This window comes from Ctenopharyngodon idella, chromosome 11 (genome assembly GCF_019924925.1).
Source record: "Ctenopharyngodon idella isolate HZGC_01 chromosome 11, HZGC01, whole genome shotgun sequence".
Taxonomy (NCBI): Eukaryota; Metazoa; Chordata; class Actinopteri; order Cypriniformes; family Xenocyprididae; genus Ctenopharyngodon; species Ctenopharyngodon idella.
This window is the reverse complement of record NC_067230.1, coordinates 11,911,132-11,937,726: the sequence shown is the minus strand read 5'-3', so window position 1 is coordinate 11,937,726 and position 26,595 is coordinate 11,911,132. Positions and strand designations below refer to the sequence as shown.

General features: G+C 40.2%; 1 protein-coding gene across 1 annotated transcript in view; it reads left to right on the top strand.

The window, feature by feature from the left end:
- LOC127523040 (collagen alpha-1(XXV) chain-like) overlaps positions 1 to 26,595 on the top strand; it is a 187,123-nt gene that overhangs the window by 67,384 nt on the left and 93,144 nt on the right. The window contains exon 5 of the mRNA XM_051913491.1: positions 17,088 to 17,132. Coding sequence (XP_051769451.1) covers positions 17,088 to 17,132 — 45 coding nt within the window. The remainder of the gene's footprint in view (positions 1 to 17,087; positions 17,133 to 26,595) is intronic.

Below are 26,595 nucleotides of genomic sequence, written 5' to 3'. Positions count from 1 at the left end.
AATGGGGTTTTGGTCATGAAGCAACTTGTTCAAACAGGTTGATATGGTTACGTTATCACCGGGCTTTATCACCTTGTAACGCATGTTTGGGGTCACTCCATCCCACTCGTTCATGTAAAAGCTTTTACCAGCGATCGCATTCAGATCAGTCCAGATACGATTGTAGAAAAATGACCAGTCCTTGGCGGGCAAAAGCACACAAGGTATCTGTGATGTAAATTCTTCTTCAAAAAATTCCATAGCATAGAATTTGACCGTGCGTAATGCTTTGTTAAAAACAAAGCCGCCCACATAAACATCGGCCGTCAGAAATTCCTGTTTCAAAAAATTTTCATCTTCATGAAGAAACTTGGTCAAATGAATCCTGTGTTTTTTCTGCCGTGCGTAAGGAAGATATTCTTCCATTTTAATATAACTTTCAACAGAAGTTTCAGGAACTTGTGGAGTAGCCATTGTAGCTTTGCAGACTGTTTCCTAAAGCTTATTCAGTAGGTAGGTCCTGTAGGTTTTAACTAGAAAGAATGTGAACATCCGCTGTGTCTAGCCTCTAACCCCCATATCATTGGGCGGTAAAACGTCTATATAGCGTTTGAAGTCATTTAAATGTTTTACAAGCTACAATGTTTCAATGATCTTTGCTCTGCATTCTATACCGTAAACTATAATATAGTATGTAAAATGACTCAAGAATATGGTTAAACCATCATTTTATTAAATCAACCAAATGCTACAAAGAGATGCAGAGAACAGCGCTATTTCAACATCACATTACATCTAAATGTATAGGAAACATAGTTTTTCGGACAAAATGGAAACGGGTAAAATGATAAAGGAAAACAAATACGCTCAAAATTACGATTACAGAAGAAAGAAGAATGGAGATGTTAAAACACTGTGTTTCAAAAAAAATGTGAATAAAATCAAAGAACCATAAAAATTTATGAGGACAAGAACGGTAGCGCCCCTAAACATGCAGATAAAGTCAAGATGTCTAACTATTGTGAGTTAGGTATTTGAGGTATCCTTACCTGGGGTCAGTCTGGTTTGTGAAAGAGTTAAAATCATTTGTGTATGTTGTTAGGCTTTTTTTTTTAGTTATTCATAGCTGATATTTGTATTGTTACAGTTATTTCAATGTATTTACGAATACAGCTTGTCTTAATGACGCTGAAATGTTTTATTAAAGACAACACAGAGGACGTCTTGAGTGACAACCTAATCATCTCCTCTACCTGACACTCTACCTTGTAAATGAATAAAAATAATATTTAAGCGGGGGAAGTATTTAAAATTGTAAAAAATGATGAGATATTAAACAATTTTGATCGTATGCGGATCAGGGATAAAACCACTTACCATAATAAATTCCTAAAAGAAGAATAAATTATTGAGACAAACGTGACGACACATTGCCTGGACAAAAACCTAAAAGGCAGCCGCCTAAAATACATAGTTTTGGAGCGGACAAAATAAAACGGCCTGAATCAACTAACCTTTCACTTAAAATAACTAATCAAGTTTACTTTTTATTCAAGTGCTGTTTAGAGTACAATTAAAATATTTTTTCGCAACTGTAACACGCTGTAACTAAGTGTAATAGTATGTAACAGAATGTACCAGAAAAACGGCAAGACTTGTTTTAAGCGCATTATGTGTCTTGTGACCACAGACAGACCAGAAAGACGACATCAGTCTTAGAACATCAAAAAGAACATCAGTACTACATCTCTCATGTAGTAGGAGTATCATGTTTTCATTAATTCCTGTGAGTAGCTGCATGTTTGCCCCCGTATTCAGAGAGCAGTCTTCATCTAAAACTGTATTTTAACAAAATTAACAAATGATGAATTAACAAAAATTATAAACAGGGTGATAGTCTGATAGTGGAAAAAAAAATGGCATTTACAATCTTTTGCAATAGATCAGAAGAGAGGTTTTCTGTATTATGTTTACATTATAGCTAAATGTCTCTTATATGTTGTACACACATGGTAAATTGTGTACGTATAATGCTTGTATAATGATTGTTTGAATTTCTTCTTTACGAGGTTATGCAATGTTATAGTTCTCAAATGAGTTTGCATTACAACAGCGTGGCATAGACTCTAACAAAACTGTATACTATAATACACGTATTCTTTAATGTCATGCTGGGATGTTGAAAGAATTGATTAATTAAACAGAATTGGTTTTGTCAAAAGTTTAGTCATACATCTAAAAAGATGCTTAAATGAATGGTCTGTGTTCATCACACATGTGATGATTTGCAAAAACTTACACTGACAGCAACCTGAGAGGAGTATTCGGCTAAAAACATATACAGACCGACAAATAAAATGCTACCAGTGATCTTGATAGTCTTTATAATGTGACTAAGACCAGTGAAGGGGGTACAAATGCCTATCACAATAGATCAAGAGTGGACTTCTGTATGCAGTATGACACTTTTCTTACATGATGTCGCTGCTTTCTTAGTTACTAGGCCTCTTAAATTTAGATGTGCGAATTTATTGTGTTCACTTAATTTGTAGAAATTTGTACAAAGATCATGTTTGAGAGGTATCTATAGCTTTACTACAGTGTGTAACTTTGTTTACCCTCCTCAAACTGAATGAAATCATAGCTTTCAGCGCAATGGTTAGATATGTCTCATTCGTAATCGTTTCAAGCGCAAACAACCAGACTTACTTTTTGTATTGATGCTTCATGCAAACCCACATTGAAGAGATGGATAATTGCACTACAAGAACTATCAATTTATTTTCTTTGTAACTGCGCCCTTTGAATTTCTGAAAATATCATAACCATATAAAATATTCTCATTGAGTTGTGTGTTCACATAATTTCTACATAGAAAATGTTTGGCTTTTATCTGTAGGGGAAAAAGCAATGTCAGTAAGCTATATTCAATATCTGTTTATTTGAGTAAAAAATAATAATCTAAAAAAATTGGGTAACACTTTAGTATAGGGAACATTTATTCACTATTAACTACAACTTTTCCCTCAATAAACTCCTAATTTACTGCTTATTAATAGTTAGTAAGGTAGTTGTTAAGTTTAGGTATTGGGTAGGATTAAGAATGTAGAATAAGGTCATGCAGAATAAGACATTAATATGTGCTTAATAATTACTAATAAACAGCCAATATCCTAGTAATATGCATGCTAATAAGCAACTAGTTAAAAGACCCTAAAATAAAGTGTTACCAAAAATTGTTATAAACAGTTGAGACACACTTGTACACCGGTACAACTATTTAATGTCATGTTGGTTGCTAAAATCTGGATTCTGATCTAAAGCATTACTAAAACCTTCAATCATGGTGTGGACCCTTGATACTAACGTACAAATATTGTATAATACATGTTGAAAATGACCAAAACTTTTAAATAAGTCCTATTCCAACACCACTGGGGAAAATAATTTTTGTCTAATAGTCTGTCAAAAGAAAAACAATGTGTTATCTGGTTTAGTTGTATTTAAAAACAAACAAACAAAAACATTTTTCTTAAAAACATTGTGTCAAAAGAATTTGGTAACATGATTCTCTTGTTTCATCATGTATTAACTTCATATTTAACAGGCTGATAATGGTAGCATGAACCTAGAAATAACAACTGCGAATTTTATAAAACAAATATTGTGTCAGAACACATGGTATGAAGATACGCTTGCTTTTAACTTTTTATTTAAACTTTAAAGCAATATTATCTTTTTTTTTCTTTTTTTTTTTAAATGTAATACAGTATTTGATTTTTGGTAAAACTATCTTACATATCTTACATAGTAATGTGTTTTCACCCATTGTCATGAGCCTTTGGCTATCCTTAATGGTTTCATTGTGTGAGGAACTGTTTGGAATAAGGTAATCTATTTGTTAAAAACATTGCAGCAAACATATTTGTCAGCATTACTCTTTTGGTTTACTTTATATTTACTAGGAATTGAAACTATAGAAATAAGAAAATCATATAGATCTATGAGACATGCGTCACCTTAAAAAATGTAAGTTTACATGTGAGGTTTTTTAAACATATTTAACAGCAAAGATATTTTCAAGTACAGAGTCTGATGTGGACATTGTCATGTAGGGGATTTGGCCTGATCTTTGGTTTTTAAGCACAATTAAATATTCTTAAGAGACCCACTGATCCTGAAGTCATGTCTCTGAAAGACCTCAGATGTGTAGATTCACTCTGTTGAAAAAATGCTGTTTTGTAAATAACACAGTTGAAATAAATGAATACTTGTAGGGTGTTTAACACCCATGCAAAATTGTTGGGGGTCAAGGGGCAACAGACAGGCTCAGCACAGAGAAGTGACTGATCTGTAAATCACCTCATCAGCCTATATCCTGAGGCCATCATTAATGATTGTTGAGGGTCCCTCTCTGAAAATGTGTGGTGATTTTCTTAAAGATGCAACTTAAGCTAAATAAGCGCAATGTTGAGTCCTCGTTTTTACGGGGACGTGTGTGTTGCATCTGTGAGTCGTCAAACACACAGACACCTTCATGTTTGGATTTTTTTTTATCAAATTAAATATTTCTAGTTTATTTTAAAACATGCTGTTTTCTCAAAAACTTAACCCTAACCCTTCTACTTGAATCTTTGAGAAATAAGTTCTAAGATGACTACGTACAGGTTTTTGAACAGACGTTGTTTAATAAAAATTATACTTTAGGTTAATTTAAGCAAAAGCATTTCTACTATTGGCATCAGATGTAATCCTGATACTGTCATGAATATGGCTCCCACGGTTCATCCTCCGGACCGCCGGAGGGAGCCATCACCAGAATATTGACTCTCTGCCATTCGGACTCCATTTCCCATAGGCCCTCATTCCTGGGACTGATTGCACTCTCACCTGCACTACATCATGCACACACTATTTAAGACACGCACACACACCACATCTTCGCGAAGTCTTGATTTGCTACGGTGGTCATTTCTGAGTGTTATTCTGTGGACTGATATCTTGTTATTACCTGGACTGCTTGTTATTTGTGAACCTCTGCCGCCTGCCCTGAACTTTGCCTGTACTCTGGACTGTGATTGTTTGCCGCCTGTCTTGATCCTTGCCTGCGACCTGTCTCTGATTCCTGCTGCCAGCCTCGACCCCTGCCTGTCCCTGTTTATGGTATTGCTCTGTCCTTGTCTGTATCTCTGCTATCGTGAATTAAGCTGCAAATGGATCCACTTCCTGTTGACCCTTCATTACAGATACTGTAGACTCCTAAGAAGAATATTTGATTTTGATTAAATCTTTAAAGATTTCATTTAAACAATATTTTATTTTTAAAAGACTATTTTTAAACTTTTAAAATTGTGCTTTGAAATAAATTTAGTACGAAAACATTCACTCTGGAATGGAGTTAGATGTCTTAACATACACTGTGACAGAGGCTCATCTGGTCTGACTCCACCCTCACAACTCTGTGAGGGTCTGAACCATTCATTTCACACTGGAGTTCATTCCGGGGAGGATCTGGGAGTGTTTTATTAATGCTTTTTATTTTATTTTTACTTATTATTTTTTTTTATCATTGCAAAATTTTTAAAATATATATTTTTAATGTATATATTAATTTCACTAAAACTAAACTATTTAAATTGTTTAAATTTTTTTTTAGTAACATTTTATATTATTTATATTTAGAATCATTTCAATTTAAAATAGAGATAAGTTCCTTTTATAGAACTAACCTGAGGCATCACAGGGTCTGAATGAAATCATTGTTTCTCTCTGAAAATGCTTGGTGATTTTCATAATGAATTATTGAAAATGTTACACAATGTGAGAGATGGCTTGTGAGACCCGTACATTTTTACACACACACTGATGAATAAAATGTCAAAGATTTGATTTATTAAGACTTAAAAATATAATTTAAAAAAACTAAAAAGATTTAATTTGAATGATTGTTTAATTGTAAAATATGTAATCTAAACTTTTACAATTATGCTAAAATAATGTTTCATCCACCCCTGCTGACCATTGCTCTCCCCCTCTGTGACTACCATGCATTGTTGCAAGTCACTTGGAGAGACAATGAGATAGTTTGTAAACCATTTCATGTTTTCATTTAACTAAAACTATAATAATTGGTTTCAGTAAATTTAGCAACTGTTTGTTATTAATAGCAGTGTTATACTTTTATTTATTACCATCTTCCTTAAAAGAACAGAATGTTTTTCACTTTTGAAATGTGTGTGTGTGTGTGTGTGTGTGAGAGAGAGAGAGAGAGAGAGAGAGCTTTTTTAGATTTCAACTTTATTGCATTCTGCTATTCATGTTAAGGAGTGCTTTCCCTCCTCTCTGAAAAATATGAGTTGTTTTATAAATTATTTTATAATCATTTAAAAGAACTCTTTGAAGTGTGTGTGTGTCTGTGTGTGTGTGTGTGTGTCTGTGTGTGTGGGTGTGTAGGAGAGAGAGAGAGAGAGATTTTTAGATTTCAGTATAAACTAAAAGCAAATGTTTTTATATTTTTTATTTAACTAGAAAAATGTATCCCCATTTGCAAAACAACTTTTTAAATTATAATTTATACTAAATTATGTTTTGAGAATATAAAAATGAAAAAAGTTTAACATGATAGATGGGGTCAGATTATACAGAAAAAGAAAAAAGTCTACATAAACCCTACATAAAACATGGAAACCCCAACATGTCTGGACATGTTGGGTGTTTTATATTTCAAACTAAAAGCAATTGTCAACCCAATGGACATCGTTGATGGAGGAAATCTTTTTTCCAGGTTTTTATTTAACTATAATTGTCACGGAGACGAACTCCGTAACTCCCTCCTCTGGCCATCGGAGGGAACCCTCTCCCGAGTACTGACTTGCACTCACACTCACGCACTACATTTCCCAGCAGCCCCAAACCTTGGACTAATCACCACACCCAGCTGACGCTCATTAACCGGACTATTTAAGACTCTCATTGCCTCTTCTCCATTGCGAAGTCTTGTATTGCCACGGTGTACATTTCTGAGCGTTTTCCTGTGTTTATTGCCTGCCTGCTACTGATCCTGTTTGCCTCTCGATTACGATTCTCTGCCGCCCGCCTTTTGGACTGTTTACTGTTATCTGGACTGTGAGTGTTTTCCGCCTGCCCTAATTCCTTGCCTGTACCTTGACTACGATTCTGCCTTTCCTACACCATACCTGTTTGCCCCTGTTTGACCCTGCCTGTTGTACCACGCATCTCTCTAACAAAAGCCTGCTTATGGATCCCAACTCGAGTGACGACCCGTTACAGAAGACTTCGCCAGCACAAGATCCAGCGGCTTTGTCTCACCTGTGTGCAACCATGTCAGCACAAGCCAGTCAGCTCGCTGCACACCAACATCAGCTCAATCGCCTCACGTCACTTACTGAGGAACTGGTGAAAGCGCTACATGGTCTCCACTCACCTGCTCCAGCGGCGCCTCCGACACCCGCCGCAGCCGCCATTACCCACGCGGCAGGAACGCCGCCGCCAGGGAATCCACGCCTATCCCTCCCAGAGAAGTTCGGCGGCGATCCCACTAAATGTAAGGGCTTCATTCTTCAGTGCTCCCTCTTCATTAGTCAGCAACCTGCATTGTACACCACTGAGGCAGGAAAGATTGCGTTCGTCTGTTCATTGTTCACCGGGAGGGCTTTGGAGTGGATTACCGCTGTTTGGAGAGACGATGGGTCAGCTTTTCCCTCTTTTGAGTACTTCCTGCAGAGATTTAGATAGGTTTTCGATCACCCCAGTGACAGAAAAGGGGCCGGTGATCGCTTAATGGAGCTTACCCAGGGGCGTAGAACGGCGGCTGAATACGCTCTGGCCTTCCGCATGCTTGCAGCACAGACCAATTACTTGAGTGACACGCTTAAAGTATGTTTTCGAAGAGGATTGTCTTATGAATTACAGACGGAGCTCGCCTGCCGCGATGAAGGCAGGAGTCTGGATCAATTCATTGAACTTACCATCCAAATTGACAATCTCATGCGTTCCCGTAAGACCAGTCTTAAACGCAATGTTCGTTCCTCTCCCCCCGTGGACCCAGAGTATTCAGAACCCATGCAAATGAATTCCTACCATTTGTCGGAGGAGGAGAGAAGTCGCAGGCTAACCCACCGTCTATGCTTATACTGTGGAAACCCCGGTCATGTGAGAAACAACTGTCCTGTGCGTTCCCCTCCTGAAAACCCCCGGTCGGTGAGTGATGCTAACCCTTATTACAGCTCTGACATGTGCGTGACTGTACCCATTACACTTCTGTTTAATGATCAACGCCTAACCTCTTCTGCATTACTGGATTCAGGGGCAGCGGGAAACTTCATGTCCCAAAGTTTTGCTCAACAAAACCACATTCCATTAATTGAGTGCTCTTCTTCCCTCAGAGTGGAAGCAATAGACGGCCGGCCGCTTGGCTCTGGACGTGTTAACGCCATCTCTCAACAACTCACTATGCTAACCGGACTGTTCCATACTGAATCCATTCAGTTTCATATCCTTCCCACTTCCACTTCCTCCATCATCCTTGGTCTGCCCTGGCTACGCACCCATAATCCCCAAATCTGCTGGAGAGAGGGTCAAATCACACACTGGAACGAACACTGTCAAACCAAATGCCTGACTCACTCATCTCCCTTACCTGTCAGAGCGATCCAGACCGCTGATCCCACCGAACCCACCTCAGACCTCAACCTACCCATCGAATACAGAGACCTAGCCATAGCCTTCAGCAAGGTGCGTGCCTCTCAGCTACCTCCTCACCGTACTTATGACTGTGCTATTGATCTCATTTCAGGAACCACACCACCCAAGGGTCGTATATTTCCTCTGTCACAACCTGAGTCAGAGGCCATGAGGAGATACATTGAAGAGGAGCTGGCTAAGGGTTTCATCCGTCCCTCTACCTCTCCTGCCTCTGCGGGCTTCTTCTTCGTGGGCAAGAAGGATGGCGGCCTCCGTCCCTGCATCGATTACCGTGGACTCAACGACATTACTGTTAAGTTCAGATACCCATTACCCCTAGTCCCAGCAGCATTAGAACAACTACGTTCAGCCAAGTATTTCACGAAGTTAGATCTCCGCAGCACCTATAATTTGATCCGGATTAGAGAAGGGGATGAATGGAAAACTGCCTTCTCAACAGCCACTGGACACTATGAATATCTCGTTATGCCCTTCGGGCTGGTCAATAGTCCTTCTGTCTTCCAGGCTTTCATCAATGACGTCTTCAGAGACATGCTCAACAGATTCGTGATTGTCTACATCAACGACATCCTGATCTACTCGGACTCCATGGGGGAACATATACAACAGGTCAGAATGGTCCTCAAACGATTGATTCAGTATCAACTTTATGCCAAGGCTGAGAAATGTGAATTTCACCAAACATCTACCTCTTTCCTGGGCTACATAATCAGTCCTGATGGAGTAGCCATGGACGAGAAGAAAGTGTCCACCATCCTCAACTGGCCACAACCCACTACCCTCAAAGAACTGCAGCGCTTCCTGGGTTTCTCGAACTTTTACCGGCGTTTCATCCGCAACTTCAGCACCATAGCCTGCCCTCTCACGAGCATGGTAAAGAGAGGACATAACTCCCTCAACTGGACCCCTTCCGCCATCCAAGCCTTCCAACTCAAGAACCGTTTTCCCACAGCCCCCATCTTACGTCATCCCGATCCGTCTCTCCCTTTCATAGTTGAGGTTGACGCATCCAGTACCTGTCTTGGTGCAGTACTCTCTCAAAGGCAAGGTAACCCACCTAAACTTTACCCATGTGCTTTCCACTCCAGAAAACTCACAGCAGCAGAGCGGAACTATGACGTCGGAGACCGAGAATTACTGGCCATGAAAGCGGCATTCGAGGAATGGCGTCATTGGCTGGAGGGGGCCACACATCCCTTCGTGGTGTTAATGGATCACAAGAATCTCGAATACCTTCGGACAGCGAAGAGACTTAATCCCCGGCAGGCCCAATGGTCATTGTTCTTCTCCCGCTTCCATTTCACTGTCACCTATCGACCGGGCTCCAAGAACGTTAAAGCTGATGCTCTCTCCCGTCAGTACGAAGGTGAGCTCACACAACAAAATCCTGAAACTGTCTTACCCGCTTCTCTGGTTATTGCACCCATACAATGGGATATCATGACCGAGCTGGAACAGGCCAACGCTCTGAACGAAATCCCGACCGAATGCCCACCTGACAAGGTCTTCGTCCCTGAGAACTTCCGTGGTTGTTTACTGGAACTGGTACACAACCTACCTTCATCCGGTCATCCTGGCATCACAGCAACCATCCATCTCCTTCAAAATCGGTTTTGGTGGCCCACATTGAATAAAGACACGACTCAGTTCGTCAAGCAATGTCCGACCTGCAACATGAATAAACCATCTCATCAACTACCTGCTGGTCTCCTTCAACCTCTACCACTACCTCAACGCCCCTGGTCCCATATTGCCATCGACTTCGTGACCGACCTACCTGCATCCAGCAACTATACCACCATACTCACCATCATTGACCGCTTTTCCAAGGCCTGCCGTCTCATTCCTCTGCCCAAACTACCCACAGCCATGCAAACAGCTGAACTCCTCTGCAACTGGGTCTTCCGTATATACGGGCTTCCAGAGGATATAGTTTCCGACCGTGGTCCACAGTTTACTTCATGTTTTGGTCAGCCTTCTGTCAAGCACTTAACATAAATGTCAGCCTCACCTCCGGCTATCATCCACAATCCAACGGCCAGATCGAAAGCCTGAACCAAGAACTCACCTGTTTCCTCCGCTCATACTGCAACCGCCACCAAAATGACTGGTCTCGATACCTACTATGGGCTGAATATGCTCAGAACTCGATCCGGAAGCCAGCAACCGGTCTGACCCCGTTCCAGTGTATTCTAGGGTTCCAACATCTGCTGTTCCCCTGGTCCGGGGCAACCCACCAATGTACCTGCTGTTAACGACTGGATGAATCGGAGCGAGCGAATTTGTGTCTGAATAGAGCGTGAGCTCCTTGGGCGTGGCTGAATTTGTGTATAATGAGCTGACTCGCAAACGACTTTAATCTCTCTATTTTCATTCAGATTACATAAACAGAGAATATTTGTTTTTGATTTGACTTACACGATTTAAAACCTGACATTTCAACCTTTCTTTAGACATAAGTCTCATTTTTTTTGTGATATTTCACGGATTAAAATGGAGTATAACTCTTAATTTTGCACATTTTGCACATACAATTTTGAGTCTCTTTCATACTGATAAGAAAAAAGCAAGGTGGTATCGCCGGCGATACCGCCGGCTCCAGGAGGTTAATATATATAGCAGATGTACATTGTCTTGACATCAGGTAGCTGCCAGTGTTTTCAAAGTATCCTCAATAAAGCTGTCTGTTTGAGCTGTCAGCAGTCGACAGTCTCCTCAGCACACTAAGGCCGATGACACACTGCTGTGTCAATGACTGCGCTCATCTCAGGGCCTCATTTGGGTGTGCCCCGTGGCAGACCCACATCCCAAAGACCCAATGTAAACAGTTACTTTTTCATGTATGCAACCATATTACAACATATTTGAGTCCGTCAGAATCACTTCAAGTGGTTTTCTTTGGCAAATCTCTTGACAGGAAATGTTTGGTGATTTTTATAAAAAAAAATTAAAATGAGAATTCACTGTTTCCAAACATGTCTAAATCTAGTCTAGTTGAAAAATAATTGCATAAAAACTTTTCAGTCCAGTAATCATGCAAGATGGTTTTTTGATGAGAAACACCAATGCTCCTACACAACACACTAAAGATTCCATGAATCAGGGTTGGGAAATGAAAATCGAATCAAATTGTGGAATCGGATACCTAAGGTAGTCAAATACTTTTTGTAAAGTTAAAATTGCTATTTCACTTATCAGTAACACTTTACAACAAGGTTCATTAGTTAACATTAATTAACTACATTAGTTAACATGAACTAATAATTAACTGCACTTCTATAGCATTTATTAATCTTTGTTAATGTTAATTTCAACATTTACTAATAAATTATTAAAATTTTGTTAACATTAGTTAATGCACTGTGAACTAACATGAACAAACAATGAACAACTGTATTTTCATTAACTAATGTTAACAAAGATTAATAAATGCAGTAACAGATGTATTGCTCATGGTTAGTTCATGTTAGTTAATATATTAACTAATGTTTAACTAATGAACCTTATTGTAAAGTGTTACCACTTATCAATAGCTATGTTTCCATCCAAAGTTGCGTATTTAACTTATGCGCAAATTTTGAATATCGCATTTAACATTTGTGAATAAAGCACTGCTTCTATCCAGCGAGTCAAAGAGAACAAAAATTCACTTCCTGATACACTGGCATTAAATATCACTAAGAAAAATGGAAGTTTCTGCAATAGAAGCCATTGTATATAATCATTTTCATATATAATAAATTATTTGCACCTCAGAGCGTGTGTCACACCCTCACCACATGGACTTTCAGTTTGTTTGTTTTCATTAGTCACATGTGCTCCTTTGTTCTGTTTTCCTGCCACAATCAGTCACCATGGACACTGACTTAATTATCACAGCTGTCTGTCATTTGAGTTAATCGTCTGTGTATTTAAGTTAATGACTTTATTATTTCAGTGTCGGGTCTCGTATATTACAAGTGTTGTGTTGTGTTGTGTTCCTGCCTTCATCTGTGTTTACGTGCTGGATTATCTAGTAAAGACTTATTAAGATTTATCTTCTTCGTCGTGTGAGTTCCTACACAGCCACCACGTTACAGCGTGCAGATGAAACACAATAAACGCTGTCGTGTTATCTTGCATTCAAATGCCTAGTACAACCCGAATTCAGGAAATGTTGGGACGTTTTTTATATTTGAATAAAATTAAAACTAAAAGACTTTTAAATCACATGAGCCAATATTTTATTCACAATAGAACATAGATAAGATAACAAATGTTTAAACAGAGAACGTTTTACACTTTTATTCAATAAATGAGCTCATTTCAAATTTGATGCCTGCTACAGGTCTCAAAAAAGTTGGCACGGGGGCAACAAATGGCTGAAAAAGCAAGAAATTTTGAAAAGATCCAGCTGAAGAACATCTAGCAGCTAATTAAGGTAATTGATATCAGGTCTGTAACATGATTAGCTAATAAAAGGGATGTCTTAGAGAGGCAGAGTTTCTCAGAAGTAAAGATGGGCAGAGCTGTGAAAGAGTGTGTAAAAAGATTGTGGAATACTTTAAAAACAATGTTCCTCAATGTCAAATTGCAAAGGTTTTGCAAATCTCATCATCTACAGTGCATAACATCATCAAAAGATTCAGAGAAACTGGAGAAATCTCTGTGCGTAAGTGATAAGGCTGAAGACCTTTATTGGATGCCAGTGGTCTTCGGACCCTCAGACGACACTGCATCACTCATCGGCATGATTGTGTCAATGACATTACTAAATGGGCCCAGGAATACTTCCAGAAACCACTGTCGGTAAACACAAACTGAAGTGCCATCTGCAGATGCCAACTAAAGCTCTATCATGCAAAAAGGAAGCCATGTGTGAACATGGTCCAGAAGCGCCGTCATGTCCTGGGCCGAGGCTCATTTAAAATGGGCTGTTTCAATGTGGAAAAGTGTTCTATGGTCAGTCCAAATTTGACATTCTTGTTGGAAATCACGGACACCGTGTCTTCCGGGCTAAAGAGGAGGGAGACCTTCCAGCGTGTCATCAGCGTTCAGTTCAAAAGCCAGCACCTCTGATGGTAGGGGGGGTGCATAAGTGCATACGGTATGGGCAGCTTGAATGTTTTGGAAGGCACTGTGAATGCTGAAAAGTATATAAAGGTTTTAGAGCAACATATGCTCCCCTCCAGACGACATCTATTTCAGGGAAGGCCATCAAATTTGAAATGAGCTCATTTTGTGCATAAAATTGTAAAATTTCTCAGTTTAAACATTTATGTTATCTATGTTCTCTTGTGAATAAAATATTGGCTCATCTTTTAGTTTTCATTTTATTCAAATTTAAAAAAAAACATCCCAACATTTCTGGAATTCGGTTTGTATTTGTGAACGCAATCGCGTGAGGTGCTTCTGGGAGGGAATTAACCGAACCACTTTAATGACAGACAGACATGTTTTCGTGTCGTACAAAAAAATGTATCCTACTCATTTGAGCGCATAAGTTTTTTATGCGCATTTTTAGAATTTATCTTGGCGTTTCCATCCAGCGTTTTTTTTTTATTTTTTTTTTATGCGATATCCCAAAATGCGCATAAAAATATGTGGATGAAACATAGCTGTAATGATTATGCTGTAATGATTATCTGGTTTAGTTTGATTTTCATGGACTTTGAGTTTGTTTATAATCAGTCACCTGCTTCCTGTCATAGTTTCCCTTCGTTCCCGGACTCCATTTCCCAGTATCCTCCTGTCTCCACACCTGCACTCACTTCCCTCATCATCTCCCCATCAGCACTCATCACCTGCATCTGGACTTTATCATTAGCACTCCCTTTATCATGGACTCACTCCCTTCACTCCCTGTCCATTCTTATTGTTAGCTTACTGTGTGTTAGTGTTGTGTTTCTGCTCCTACATTCATTAAAGACCCTTACTTTGTGGATTAACCGTGTATTGCCTCATCCCTGCAGCACCACACGTAACACTTCCTTTGTTAATTTTCCCGCCTCTAGTTTGTTACTATGGTTACTGATTATTTGATCACACCTGTTAGTATTCTGTTAATTATCTTGTATATATATGTTCCTCTGTTTCTCAAGTTCCTTTGTCCGGTATTGTTTGTGCCATGCACTGTCTCATGTTGTTTGCTCTTGTAAAATCATGTTGTTATTTTGAACCACTTAATCTGCCTTCCTCATCGTCATTGGAATGAAAAACGTTGACAATTGATTCCTGAGTGTGCATTTAATGTGATGTTAAACCAATCAAGTGGAAGAAGACACAAAACTCTTTTCTGTGTGCACACATCTGAAGTGCACACACAGAAAGCCGCCTCTCAAATATTGTGTGTATACTGAATTGAGTTCTCTTTCTTTTTGTCTTGTGCTTGAACGGACAAATACACACAAATTTATGTCAAAATGCCCGTCTTGGCAAGTATACTCAGAAACAAAGTCGGATTTGTCTTAAAGGTGGGATAAGTAGATTTTCAAATATGCTATTGGACATTGTTGATATTTGAAATCAACCCAAACAAACCCACCCCTCTCTTCTTTGTGCTGCCTCCAAAACTCACTCTCCAATCCTATTCTTAACCACCCTGCTCCAAGTTGGTCTCGAACCCCGGCCCATTCGCTGCTGGCAGGTGAGGCAAGTGCACTGACAATGATGCTAAACACCGCATTCTCTAGCGATCGTCAGTGTGCAGTGGTTTACCTGCACAACTCTCACTAGCTGTATTGCTGTCACTGTTACACACGCAATGCGAGAGTGGAAGTCTATCACAGCTGACGCGCAACAAAATGCTTCACGAAAATAAAGCGCAGATGATGAACGAATGACAAGGAAGCACAAAAAATGAACGTACAGAACTCAAGAGTAAATACAAACAGCACAGCAGCTCCAGACAATCAATGACATTCAAACCAGTGTTACTCACATGTGAAGCGGAATCAAAGCAGCCTCCGCGTCTGATTTCAGGCCTTCCTGCTTAACTCTCTCCAGTGCTGGAAGTCCTTTCTAATATTAACGCGGGTCTTAAAGATCTTGCCCCAGTCATAACCCTTCATTCCAGTGATATTCTTTTGAGCTCTTTTGTATTGTCTCATCTCTCTTTCTGCAGTTTTTTTTTCTTCTTCTCTCAAATCTCCTCTTACTCGTTCTGCCTCCTCAACGTTATACGCCCCCTAATACTGATTTGGTTACACGTTTGTTATTGGTGTCGGCCCGACTAACTTCCAAACAGTGTTTTTCAAAATCTACTTACCCCACCTTTAATTGAACTAAACAGTTGAGAATGAAAACATATATCAGTATACTGGATCTGTGCATTCAGTCTTAAAGTAAAAGCAGCTTAATATTCCCTGCTGCTGTCTTTGTCATTAATGTTAAGCAAACAACAAAAGACAAAGAGAAATTCACTCACTGATCTTGACTGAATAGGTTTTGTAACTTTAATAAGGATTAATCTATATTTTATTTATATATATATATATATATATATATAAAAAAAACCTTGCAGTGTTATTTTGCATTTAATTACATTTGATGTACCTGAATTTTGTTCAGTTGTATTTATTTGTGCTATTTATAATTTGTTTATTTGTTCTTATTTTTTACTGACTGTTTACTTGTCTTAATAATCTTTAACATTTATATTAATTAATTAATCTAGTTGTTTTTGTTTGTTTAGTGTTCTTTATAGGCTGCTGTTTTTTGTTCATGGTATTCGGCTGCCAAAGAAATGTTTAGCAAAAAGACAGAATAAATATGTTTGATATCTAAACATTTGACTTCATTTTTTAACCTTATTAGAATTTAAAATTGGAAATAAATAAGAACTGCATTGATGAACAGAATCATAATTTGAAAAATTTCAAATGATACCCAACCCTACACTAATATGGTAAAAAATAATGGTAACATTTTACAATAAGGTTCATTGGTTAACATTAGTTAACTACATTACTTAACATGAAACTAATAATGAACTGCACTTCTACAGCATTTATTAATCTTATGATAATGTTAATTTCAACATTTACTAATACATTATTAAAATAAAGAGTTGTAAACAAACTGTACTTTTTATTAACTAATGTTAACAAATACTAACAAATACAGTAACAAATGTATTGTTCATGGTTAGTTCATGTTAGTTAATACATTAACTAATGTTAACAAATTAACCTTATTGTAAAGTGTTACCGAAATATTCTAGATGTCTATTTATATTCTATTTTTCTTTTTGACAATGTTAGAGAAAACCTAACTACAAGTAATGATACTACTAACTTAACTACTTTTTTTCAGAAACTTTAAACTATCTATTTTCTATATCTAATTTAATATCAAATATTATTTTAAATATATGTCTAATGGCAATATGTAATTTTCATTTGTAGGGTTCCATTGGGCCACCTGGTATTCCAGGTATCGATGGAATAAAGGTAAGAAAACAGATATCTTAAGTTGTTTACATTTAAATCAAAAACGTATTGTTTTGAATACACATTAATGTTTGCCTTAGTCGCTTTTAAATTTAAAGTAATAGACTATTATTATTATTATTATTATTATATTATAGTGAAACATTGAGGAAGACTATGAATCGATTCATTGCAGTCATGAGTCATTTCTTTGTTTTATAGTCTGAACTTGAATTATCTTGAGAGTGCATGTTTGAAATTTGACCAAGGATGCTAACTCTGAAGCCAAAACTTCATTCAAATTTTAAATACACCAATAATAAGAAAAAGGTAGTGTTGTAAAAATATTTCCATGTTGCTCAGCTAGCAGACTGAGGGAAGCTGAAGCATACAGTCTTGCAGTCTCTCAAGCGTTTTAGAAAGCATTAAAACTGAATGGTGTGCATTAATTGAAAACATAGTAAGACTATTTTCTGGTGGAAGCAATACTCCCTTTTGAAACAACAAAGAAAAGCTCAGAGTTCTAAATGTTGAATGCCAGGTCTCAGTAATAGATCTCACTTGCACTGCAGTTATAAAACAGACCATGACTTTTTAAATGCAGTTTAGTTCATCATGGAGACAGGTAATTCACAAAATGTCTTTTAAAAATAAAGTAATCAGTGTTAGGGCATTTAACAGATCTTTTGGGGGTGGTTGGAGGCTGGATAGAGTCTTTTGCAACTTGTTAGTATGAGAACATTAGACAGAGATGTTTAACAGCATGTCTTCAGCAGCAAAATGATATTATAAATAGGTAAATTAATTTCTTTGAATCAGTTCAAAATGCTGTTTTAAAAATTAATTGATTCAAAAATCTGATTCAGTGATTCACTTAAAGTGCCATTTTTCATACAGTATATTAAAAATAAAGATTAGTAGGTAAATATTACTATTTTATTGTTATATTGTCCATGATTAACATTCTTCATTGTGTCAATTTAATGAAACCAGTGTGGAAAACGTACTCGGTTGCTAACGTAATCTCGGTTCTCTTAGATACGGAACGAGTACTGCATCGTTCGTTTTATTATACATAAGACAAGACGCATATGGGGAAAACTCCTTTTTCTCCGATTCTGAAGCCTTTATTCAATCACGCAGTGTAACTGCACCAGCCATTGGTTAGTGGAGTTAAAGTAAATGAACCAATGACGGCGCGGCAGAGTGAGTCTGCTTGAGCCTGCCAAAAGGGGCGGGGTATCGGGCTATGTAAGCGGCCGTCTCACCATGGCAATCGATTTAATTTGACTGAAGCGACGGCATGAGGCACCCCGCGAGTAGCGCGGCAAAGTACGCAGTACTCGTTCCGTATCTAAGGGAACCGAGGTTACGTTAGTAACCGAGTATGTTCCCTTGCGATACTACACGAGTACTGCGTTGTCTTATTATACATAAGACAAGATGCATATGGGGACAGTTCTATCACGCCGTGCTTTGCAGGGGGATGACCGAGCATCGGGGCAGAGCACTTGAAAAAGGGCTCGCGACAGATACCTATAGGACAGGATGGCCCAGACAACGGGGACTGTAACACTGTAGTCATCCTCCACAGCCCATAAACCAAGGCACCCAGTGGGGCCCATAGGGTGCATATAGAGGGCACAGAATATAGTTACACCCGGACGTGGTCAGGGTCGTAATGGAAAACCATAAGCTGCACACAGCAGTGAAGCTTATGCAGAGAGGACCTGCGTCTGAAACGCAGGACATCTAGATTATAAAACCTGACAAATGTGGACGGTGAGGCCCAGCCGGCTTGCCGTGCAGATGTCGTGATGGAAACACCACAGGACCACGCCCACGAGGAGGCCATACCTCTCATGGACTGCGCTCTTTACACCTAAAGGGCATTGAAGGCCTAAGGAGGAGTAAGCGAGTGCTATAGCGACGACTATCCATCTGGAAAGCATGGTCTTCATGACCGGAAGACTTTGTGCGGCCACCAAAGCAGACAAAAAGCTGTTCCGCCTGACGAAAAGAGGCGGAACGGTCAATGTAAGTCCTCAGGGCCCTGACAGGACAGAGTAAGTTCAACTCCTGTTCATCCTGAGAAGGAGGAAGAGCAGCGGATGAGAACGACCATCTGCACCCTAAAGGTGGTAGATATGACTTTCGGGACATATCTAGGTCTAGGTTTCAGGACGACTTTGGAGTCGTTAGGCCCAAATTCAAGACACGAGGGGCTCACAGAGAGCACCTGTAAATCTCCCAAATGCTTAAACCGATGCTAAAGCTAGCAGTAGGGCAGTTTTCAGCGACAGGGGCCGTAAGTCGGCAGTCTGGATTGGTTCAAAAGGAGGACCCTTTAAGGCCTCTAAGAACCACAGAAAGGTCCCAGGTAGGAACCGTGAGGGGACGAGGGGGATTCAACCTCTGGATCCCTTCAGTAGCCATCAGGAGTCCTGAAGACATCCCAAATTTTCTGAACTGTGCGGGGGGTGGAGTGACCATTCCTCTGAGGGAAGGTTGCTCCGGGACAACATGTTCGCCCCTGTGTTCAGTGCTGTCCTCAACGAGAGAGCACTGGGCCCACTCTAGGATGGTTTTCGCTAGAGTGAAGAGGGGCTTTGAAGAGAGCCCGCCCTGGTGATTTATGAAGGACACCACCATCATGCCGTCTGACCTGACTAAGACGTGGTGTCCCACCAGGAGAGGAAGGAAGGCCTGGAGAGCTCGATATACCGTCATCATTTCCAGACGGTTGATATGCAGCTCGCTTTCCGGGCCGTTCCAAGCACCAAGGGCTGGGCGGCTGTCGCACAGAGCTCCCCAACCCAGCTTGGAGGTATCTGTGAAGACGATCTTCCTCTTGTCTATTGCCCCAATTGCCACGCCCTGCTCAAACCAACAGGGATTCATCCAAGGGGCCAGGGTTGCGACGCACGCCTGGTTCACCTTGGGCTAGGAACGACCATGTTGCCAGGCTTGGGGTGGGACCCGTGGTTTCAGCCAGAACTGCAGAGGGCGCATATGAAGCAAGCCCAGCTGCAGAGCAGGAGATGCCGAACTCATTAGACCTAGCATCTTCTGAAACACTCTGAGTGGCAGAGAAGCCCCGGGCGTAAAGGTTTTCACGAGCTGCTGAATAGCCAGAGATCGCTCTGGAGTGACCACGGCCCTCATGTGGGTCGAGTCTAAATTTTCCCCAGGAATGAGACAAGTTAGCTGGGAGATGACGAGCTCTTTGGAAAGTTGACCCTGAGCCCCAAGCACTCCAAGTGGTTGAGGATGATGGATCTGTGAGATATTAGCTCTGCCTCTGACTGGGCCAGCACGAGCAGTCGTCGAGGTAGTTCAGAATGCGCACACCCATCTGTCTCAGAGGAAAGAGAGCCGCATCCATGCACGTCGTAAAAGTGCGGGGAGCCAGAGATGCCCGAACCCTAAGGACCTTGTATTGATATGCCACCCCTTTGAAGGTCTCCCGGGCGTACTTGCTGGAAGATCTGCTTCAAAGTGATCATTCTGAATGAGCGCTTTATTAGGGCCCTGTTCACATGTCTGAGATCGATGATGGGTCTGAGACCCGCCGTCCTTTTTGGGAACGAGGAAGTACCTGCCGTAGAAGCCTGACTTGCTCAGTGCTGGGGGAACCACTTCTATGTCTCCTTTTGCCAGCATGGTGTTCACCACGGAACACAGGACGTGCACGTCCTTGCTTTCCACAGAGGTCTGGGCCACACCGTTGAATAACGGGGTCCATTGAGCGAATTGGAGTACATAACCTCGTTTTATTATGGTTTATTAAAAGTTGACGCTCCGGGGATATCCTGCCAGGGGATGGCCTGCCAGGCCTCGGCCCACATGGCAAGGGGGTGGATAGGTTCTGGCACTAAGTCGCTGTGAGGGACTGTGGTGCACACATGGGGTGGAAGAGGAATTTTGCTCTCTTTTTTTTTTTTTTTTTTTTCTCGATTATGTTTGTGTATTATCTTGTTATACGCTTGGGCACTAGAATGGGCCCTTTGCATGCAATAAACACATTTTCCCAGCACCCGGAATTGAACGGGACAACTGGGAACACATACGAGGCTGTTTGGGTCAGTGAATGCGGCTTGCGGGGCGGGGCCAGCAAGCGGAGTGCTCAGTGATTCGGCATTTGATAACAAACACCAGAGAAATCTGCTTTCCTCAGAATTAATATATTCCATGAGTCTCACCTGAGTCAGAGGAGAGCGTCATGTCATATTCAGCTGAGTGCTGTCAGCATTGAGCTTGTTCTAGCACTCTTGTAGTGAGAGCACACTCCCTCAATGAACGTGGCTTGCGGGGGCGGGGTCGGCAAGTAAAGTGCTCAGAGGTTCGGCATTAAATAACAAACACGAGAGATATGCTCTTTCAGTGTTAATATATACCATGAGTCTTACCTGAGTCAGGGGAGAGTGTCATGTCATATTCAGCTGAGCACTGTCAGCATTGAGCTCGTTTTCCTGCTCTTGTAGCGAGAGCATGCGCCCTCAATGGATGCGGCTCGCGGGGGTGTGGCCGGCAAATGACACGCTCAGAGATTGGGCATTTTACAACAAACGCTGGAGAAATATGCTCTTTAAGAGTGAATATATACCATGAGTCTCACCTGAGTCAGGGGAGAGTGTCATATCATATCTGTCTGCGCGCTTATAGCTGTACTTGTAACAGTATAGAGAGAACACAAAGTAACAACAGTTTAGCGTAGTCTATATATGTGTGGTGGCGCAACAGGTAAGCTGAGTGCTCTCGTGCGATAGCGGCCCGCGTGACCCGGGTTCGATTCCAGCCCGTACTGGTTCATGCATACAATATACATATAAATCTGTTCCCATTGTCTCACTGATGTTCACTGGATAAGTAAGTTACTGGTATACTGTGGGTGTCCGTAAAAGGCATATTCTAAAGCTGTAACTTTATTTATAAAGATTACTTTATTGTAGCCTATTTGAAGCACACTATAATGATGCCATTAGCACACTTCAAGTTTACTTGGAATGCCATTGCAATGTGTTTTAAAATCACTAAAAGTCTGTATAATATCTGTATAAAATCAGTATAATATTAATGTATGTTCAACACTCTTACAATGTAATTGAATTGCAATTCTAATGTCACCAAAATACATTTGAAGTTTGTGCTGAGTGAATTCTGCATTTCAAAACTTAAATACAAGAGTATATTTAATGTGTACTTAAGTATACTTGGAATAGTTCCACTTTAGCACAAACAAGTATATTTAATACAACTTTATTTGAACTTCAGCACTGCTTTTAGACAGCTAAAATGCATTTAGTACAAAACTAGTTGTTCCAATTTAACAGACTTTAAGTATACCAATTTATAGCGTGCCACAAGTACATTTAGTTATACTAAAGTACATACAAATAAATTGTGCTTAAGTATACAATTTTTTCACTAGGGTAGTTAATGGCAATTTCATGTTTTGTTCAGTTATAGCGCCACCAAGAGGCACAATCCCATGGCTTTTTTTATGTGTCCTCAGAGTGAGCCCATACATGTGTGAGTCAAATTTGGTGAAAATATCTCATTTTGTTTCGGAGTTATAGACATTTAAATGTATGAGATCATAAAAATGACCCATGAATGACTTTGTTTTGATTTTTTTGCCACTTCCTATCAAAATTTTGATATTTGGGCTTTGACATTTAGTTAACCAGCTTAGGTTTGTGTTTACTATGCTGGTTTCGTCTCGATCAGACTAACAGTTTCGAAGATATTCGTAATCGTTTTTTAAGCGCAAAATCACCACGCCGCACAAACCGTAAGTCGAAACCTAGCATGTTTGGTATCGTTGGACTCGACAAGGATTCAGGAATCTAAGGATATGACTCGCGTGAAAATAAGTCAACCAGATCAAAAATTATAAGCATATGAAAAAAAAAATTCTCCACTAGGTGGCGCTGGTCCGAAACTTCTCAGGCTCCTTCAGGGCATTGTGCTGATGACCCATACAGAGTTTCGTAATGATACGCTAATGCGTTCATAAAATATAGCATTTTAGCACAAAATTCAAAATGGCTGATGGCCAAAATGGCCGATATGGGAAAATTGGATATCATTCGACTTGGCATGATGCCCCGAATCCAACGAGACAAATCAAAGTTATGATTTTTGGACAAACCCATCAGAAGTTATAAGCAAAAAGAGCCATTTTTCATATCTCCGGACCAGTAGGTGGCGCTGCGCCGAAACGCTGCATGTTGCCTCAGGTCATGCTTGTGATAACTTGTACCAAGTTTGGTCTGAATATGATAAAGCGTTGCGGAGATACACCCTTATGTCTATTTTCGCAAGCGTTACGTAAAATTTGTTCACGTGTTTTTCGACTTGAATTCAATTTGAATTCCATAACTTTTTGTCAGCATGGTCTGAAGATGATCTGGTTAAATTTTCGTGAAAATCGGAGTAACGGCCTAGGAGGAGTTCGAAAAAGTATGTTTTTCAGAAATTTCAAGTCGATCGGACTAACGGTTGCGTAGTTAGTGCTGTTTTCATGTTTTTTTCTGTAGTGCCCCCATCAGGCCGATCGGGGCGAGCCTTGGTGACGTTGTAGGCGGTATGAGTAATACCAGCCCTCAAAGTTTCAAGTCTCTACAACTTACGGTTTGGTCTGCCCGATCACTTTTAAGGGAGAATGCTGATCCTTGAAAAATTTAACAATTACAATAGGGTTTCAGCGCTATGCGCTTGAACCCCTAATAAAAATCTGAGCAATTACAATAGGGTTTCAGCACTTCATGCTTGAACCCCTAAATAAATTAAAAAAAAAGGAACACCAACAGATAAAATAGGTGCCTACGCACCTTCGGTGCTTGGCCGCTAATAAAGAAAAAAAAAAAAGAATGGCAACAGATACAATAGGCGCCTAAGCACCGAAGGTGCTTGGCCCCTAAAAAAAAGAACGCCAACGATTGCAATAGGTGCTTACGCTCCTTCGGTGCTTGGCCCCTAATAATAATAATAGTTAAAAAGAACGCCAACAGATACAATAGGTGCCTATGCACCTTCGGTGCTTGGCCCCTAAAAAGAACGCCAACGATTACAATAGGTGCCTACGCACCTTCGGTGCTTGGCCCCTAAAAAGAAAAAGAACGCCAACAGATACAATAGGTGCCTATGCACCTTCGGTGCTTGGCCCCTAATAATAATAATCCTAAAGAAAACAATAGGGCCTTCGCCCTTTGGGCTTGGGCCCTAATAATCCTAAAGAAAACAATAGGCCTTTGCCTTCGGCTTGGGCCCTAATAATCCTAAAGAAAACAATGGGGCCTTCGCCCTTTGGGCTTGGGCTTGCCAATCATCTCGCTGTCTCACTCTCGCAGCTATGATTACAATTACAGTAAAATTTAAATTCACCATCATCGGTTCCCACCCTCAGCCGACTGGCATTACAGTATTTGCAATGACCATGTAGTAGAAAACACATGAAGATTCACATTATTTAAAAAATCCATTATATATTTTGGACAATGGGGGGCACCATTTTGTTAGGGGCACAGTGCATTCTACGTCGATGATGTCAAATGGTTGCACTCAGTGAGCTACAGACGCTACCCTGTTGCTATTTTTACCGCAACACAACTCGGAATATAATATACGATGCCACATTGTGCAGCTTTTGGTTGTAATTTCAGTCAATGGGGAACAAGAGAAGCGATGTAAGTCTTCACTGCTTTACTAGCGATAAGAGGATAAAAGAATGGGAAGCTGAAGAATGTGGACGAATAAAACTTCCTAAAGACCTGCGTCTTTGTTCTCTCCACTTTAGCCCTGATGCCTTTGAGGCTTTTAGTAGACCACAGCTACTGAAAGAGCTTACAGTTGCTGATAAATATAAGTGTAGGCTAGTAGTGATACCAGGGACCTACTGTCAAAAATGATTAATCGTGACCTTTGACCCCTTGACCCCTTGACCTCTATGGGGCCACCCACGATGTTCCTCTCCCCCACGGGCTACCCACAAAGTTCTCCCATCCCCCCATGGTTGACCGTAGTATCACCCCAATGACCTTTGACATTGTTGGTGATCCTCCAGGGACCGATATGACCATTGACAGCATATTTTGAATAGCGATGTTGCCCTGTGAACCTCTGGATGTCTTCTGGGTGATCAAATTGCAGACGGATGATTTTAAAGGGTTGAGGGTCACATGTGTGGTGTGACGGCATCCACGTTCCGGCTGGCTCATGGTCATTTTATGACACTCTCATCTCTCTGTGCAAATGAGATGCAACAAGAGTCTAGAAACAGTCGGATCAAAATAACAAAAGATTAAACATGGTATATTTCATGAAATAGATTACACGCACAAACACACACACGCGCATGCAGATGTATACATTTAAATCATTCTGTTCTTTTAAGGAAGTCGGTGATAACATTATAACACACTGAATTACAAACAGTTACTAAATTTACTGAGACCATTTAATTATAGTTTTAGCTAAATAAAAAATAAAAACCAATAAAGTCAGGAAAAGATTTCCTCGTTCAATGATGTTCGAATGAAATTGGTTTACAAATGCTTATGAAATATAAAACACAAAAAATTAGGTTCATCAAGTAGTGGAATTGTTACGAATGTGGCTCCCTCGGCCCTTCCTCCGGACCGCCGGAGGGCACCATCACCGGAATACTGATCAGTTCTCATTCGGACTACGTTTCCATGGGCCCTCATTCCTGGGACTGATTGCACACACACCTGCACCGCACACACTCACACTATTTAAGACACACACACACTCACACACATTGCGAAGTCTTGATTTGCCTTGGTGATCATCTCTGAGCGTTTTTCTGTGGACTGTTTACCTGTTATCGATTGGACTGTTTATTCCCTGCGACCCTTTGCTGCCTACCCTGATCTTTGCCTGTTTCCTGGACTGTGATTGTTTTGCTGCCTGCCCTGATCCTTGCCTGTACCCTGATTCTGTTTGTCTGCCGCCTGCCTCGACCATTGCCTGTCCCTGTTTATGCCTCTGCCTTTGCCCTGTCTATTCTGTAAGTCCTTTTAATAAAATAGCTGCAAATGGATCCACATTCTGTCGACCCATCATTACAGGAATATTCATTTTAACTTTGTAAGAGGTTTTTGTGGACATGTCCAGACATGTTTTGTTGAGGCTTCCATAGACATGACTCCCACATCACAGTAATTCAAACAGTTGATTAGTATAATTTTAAAAAAGTTGTTTTGCACATGGGATAGATTTTGTTTCAATTCCAAAAGTTCATTGAAAAACATTCACTTCTTTTTAAAAGTTTATAAATAAAATGTATAATTATATGACGTGTTGTATAAAATTATGCGTGCTACTAAAACACTATTTATAAAACAACACATATTTTTCAGAGAGCTGGGAAAGCACTCCTTACTTTTTTGATGACCTTAATAAGAATAGCAGAATGCAATAAAGTTGAAATCTAAAAATCTCTCTCTCCAAGTAACTT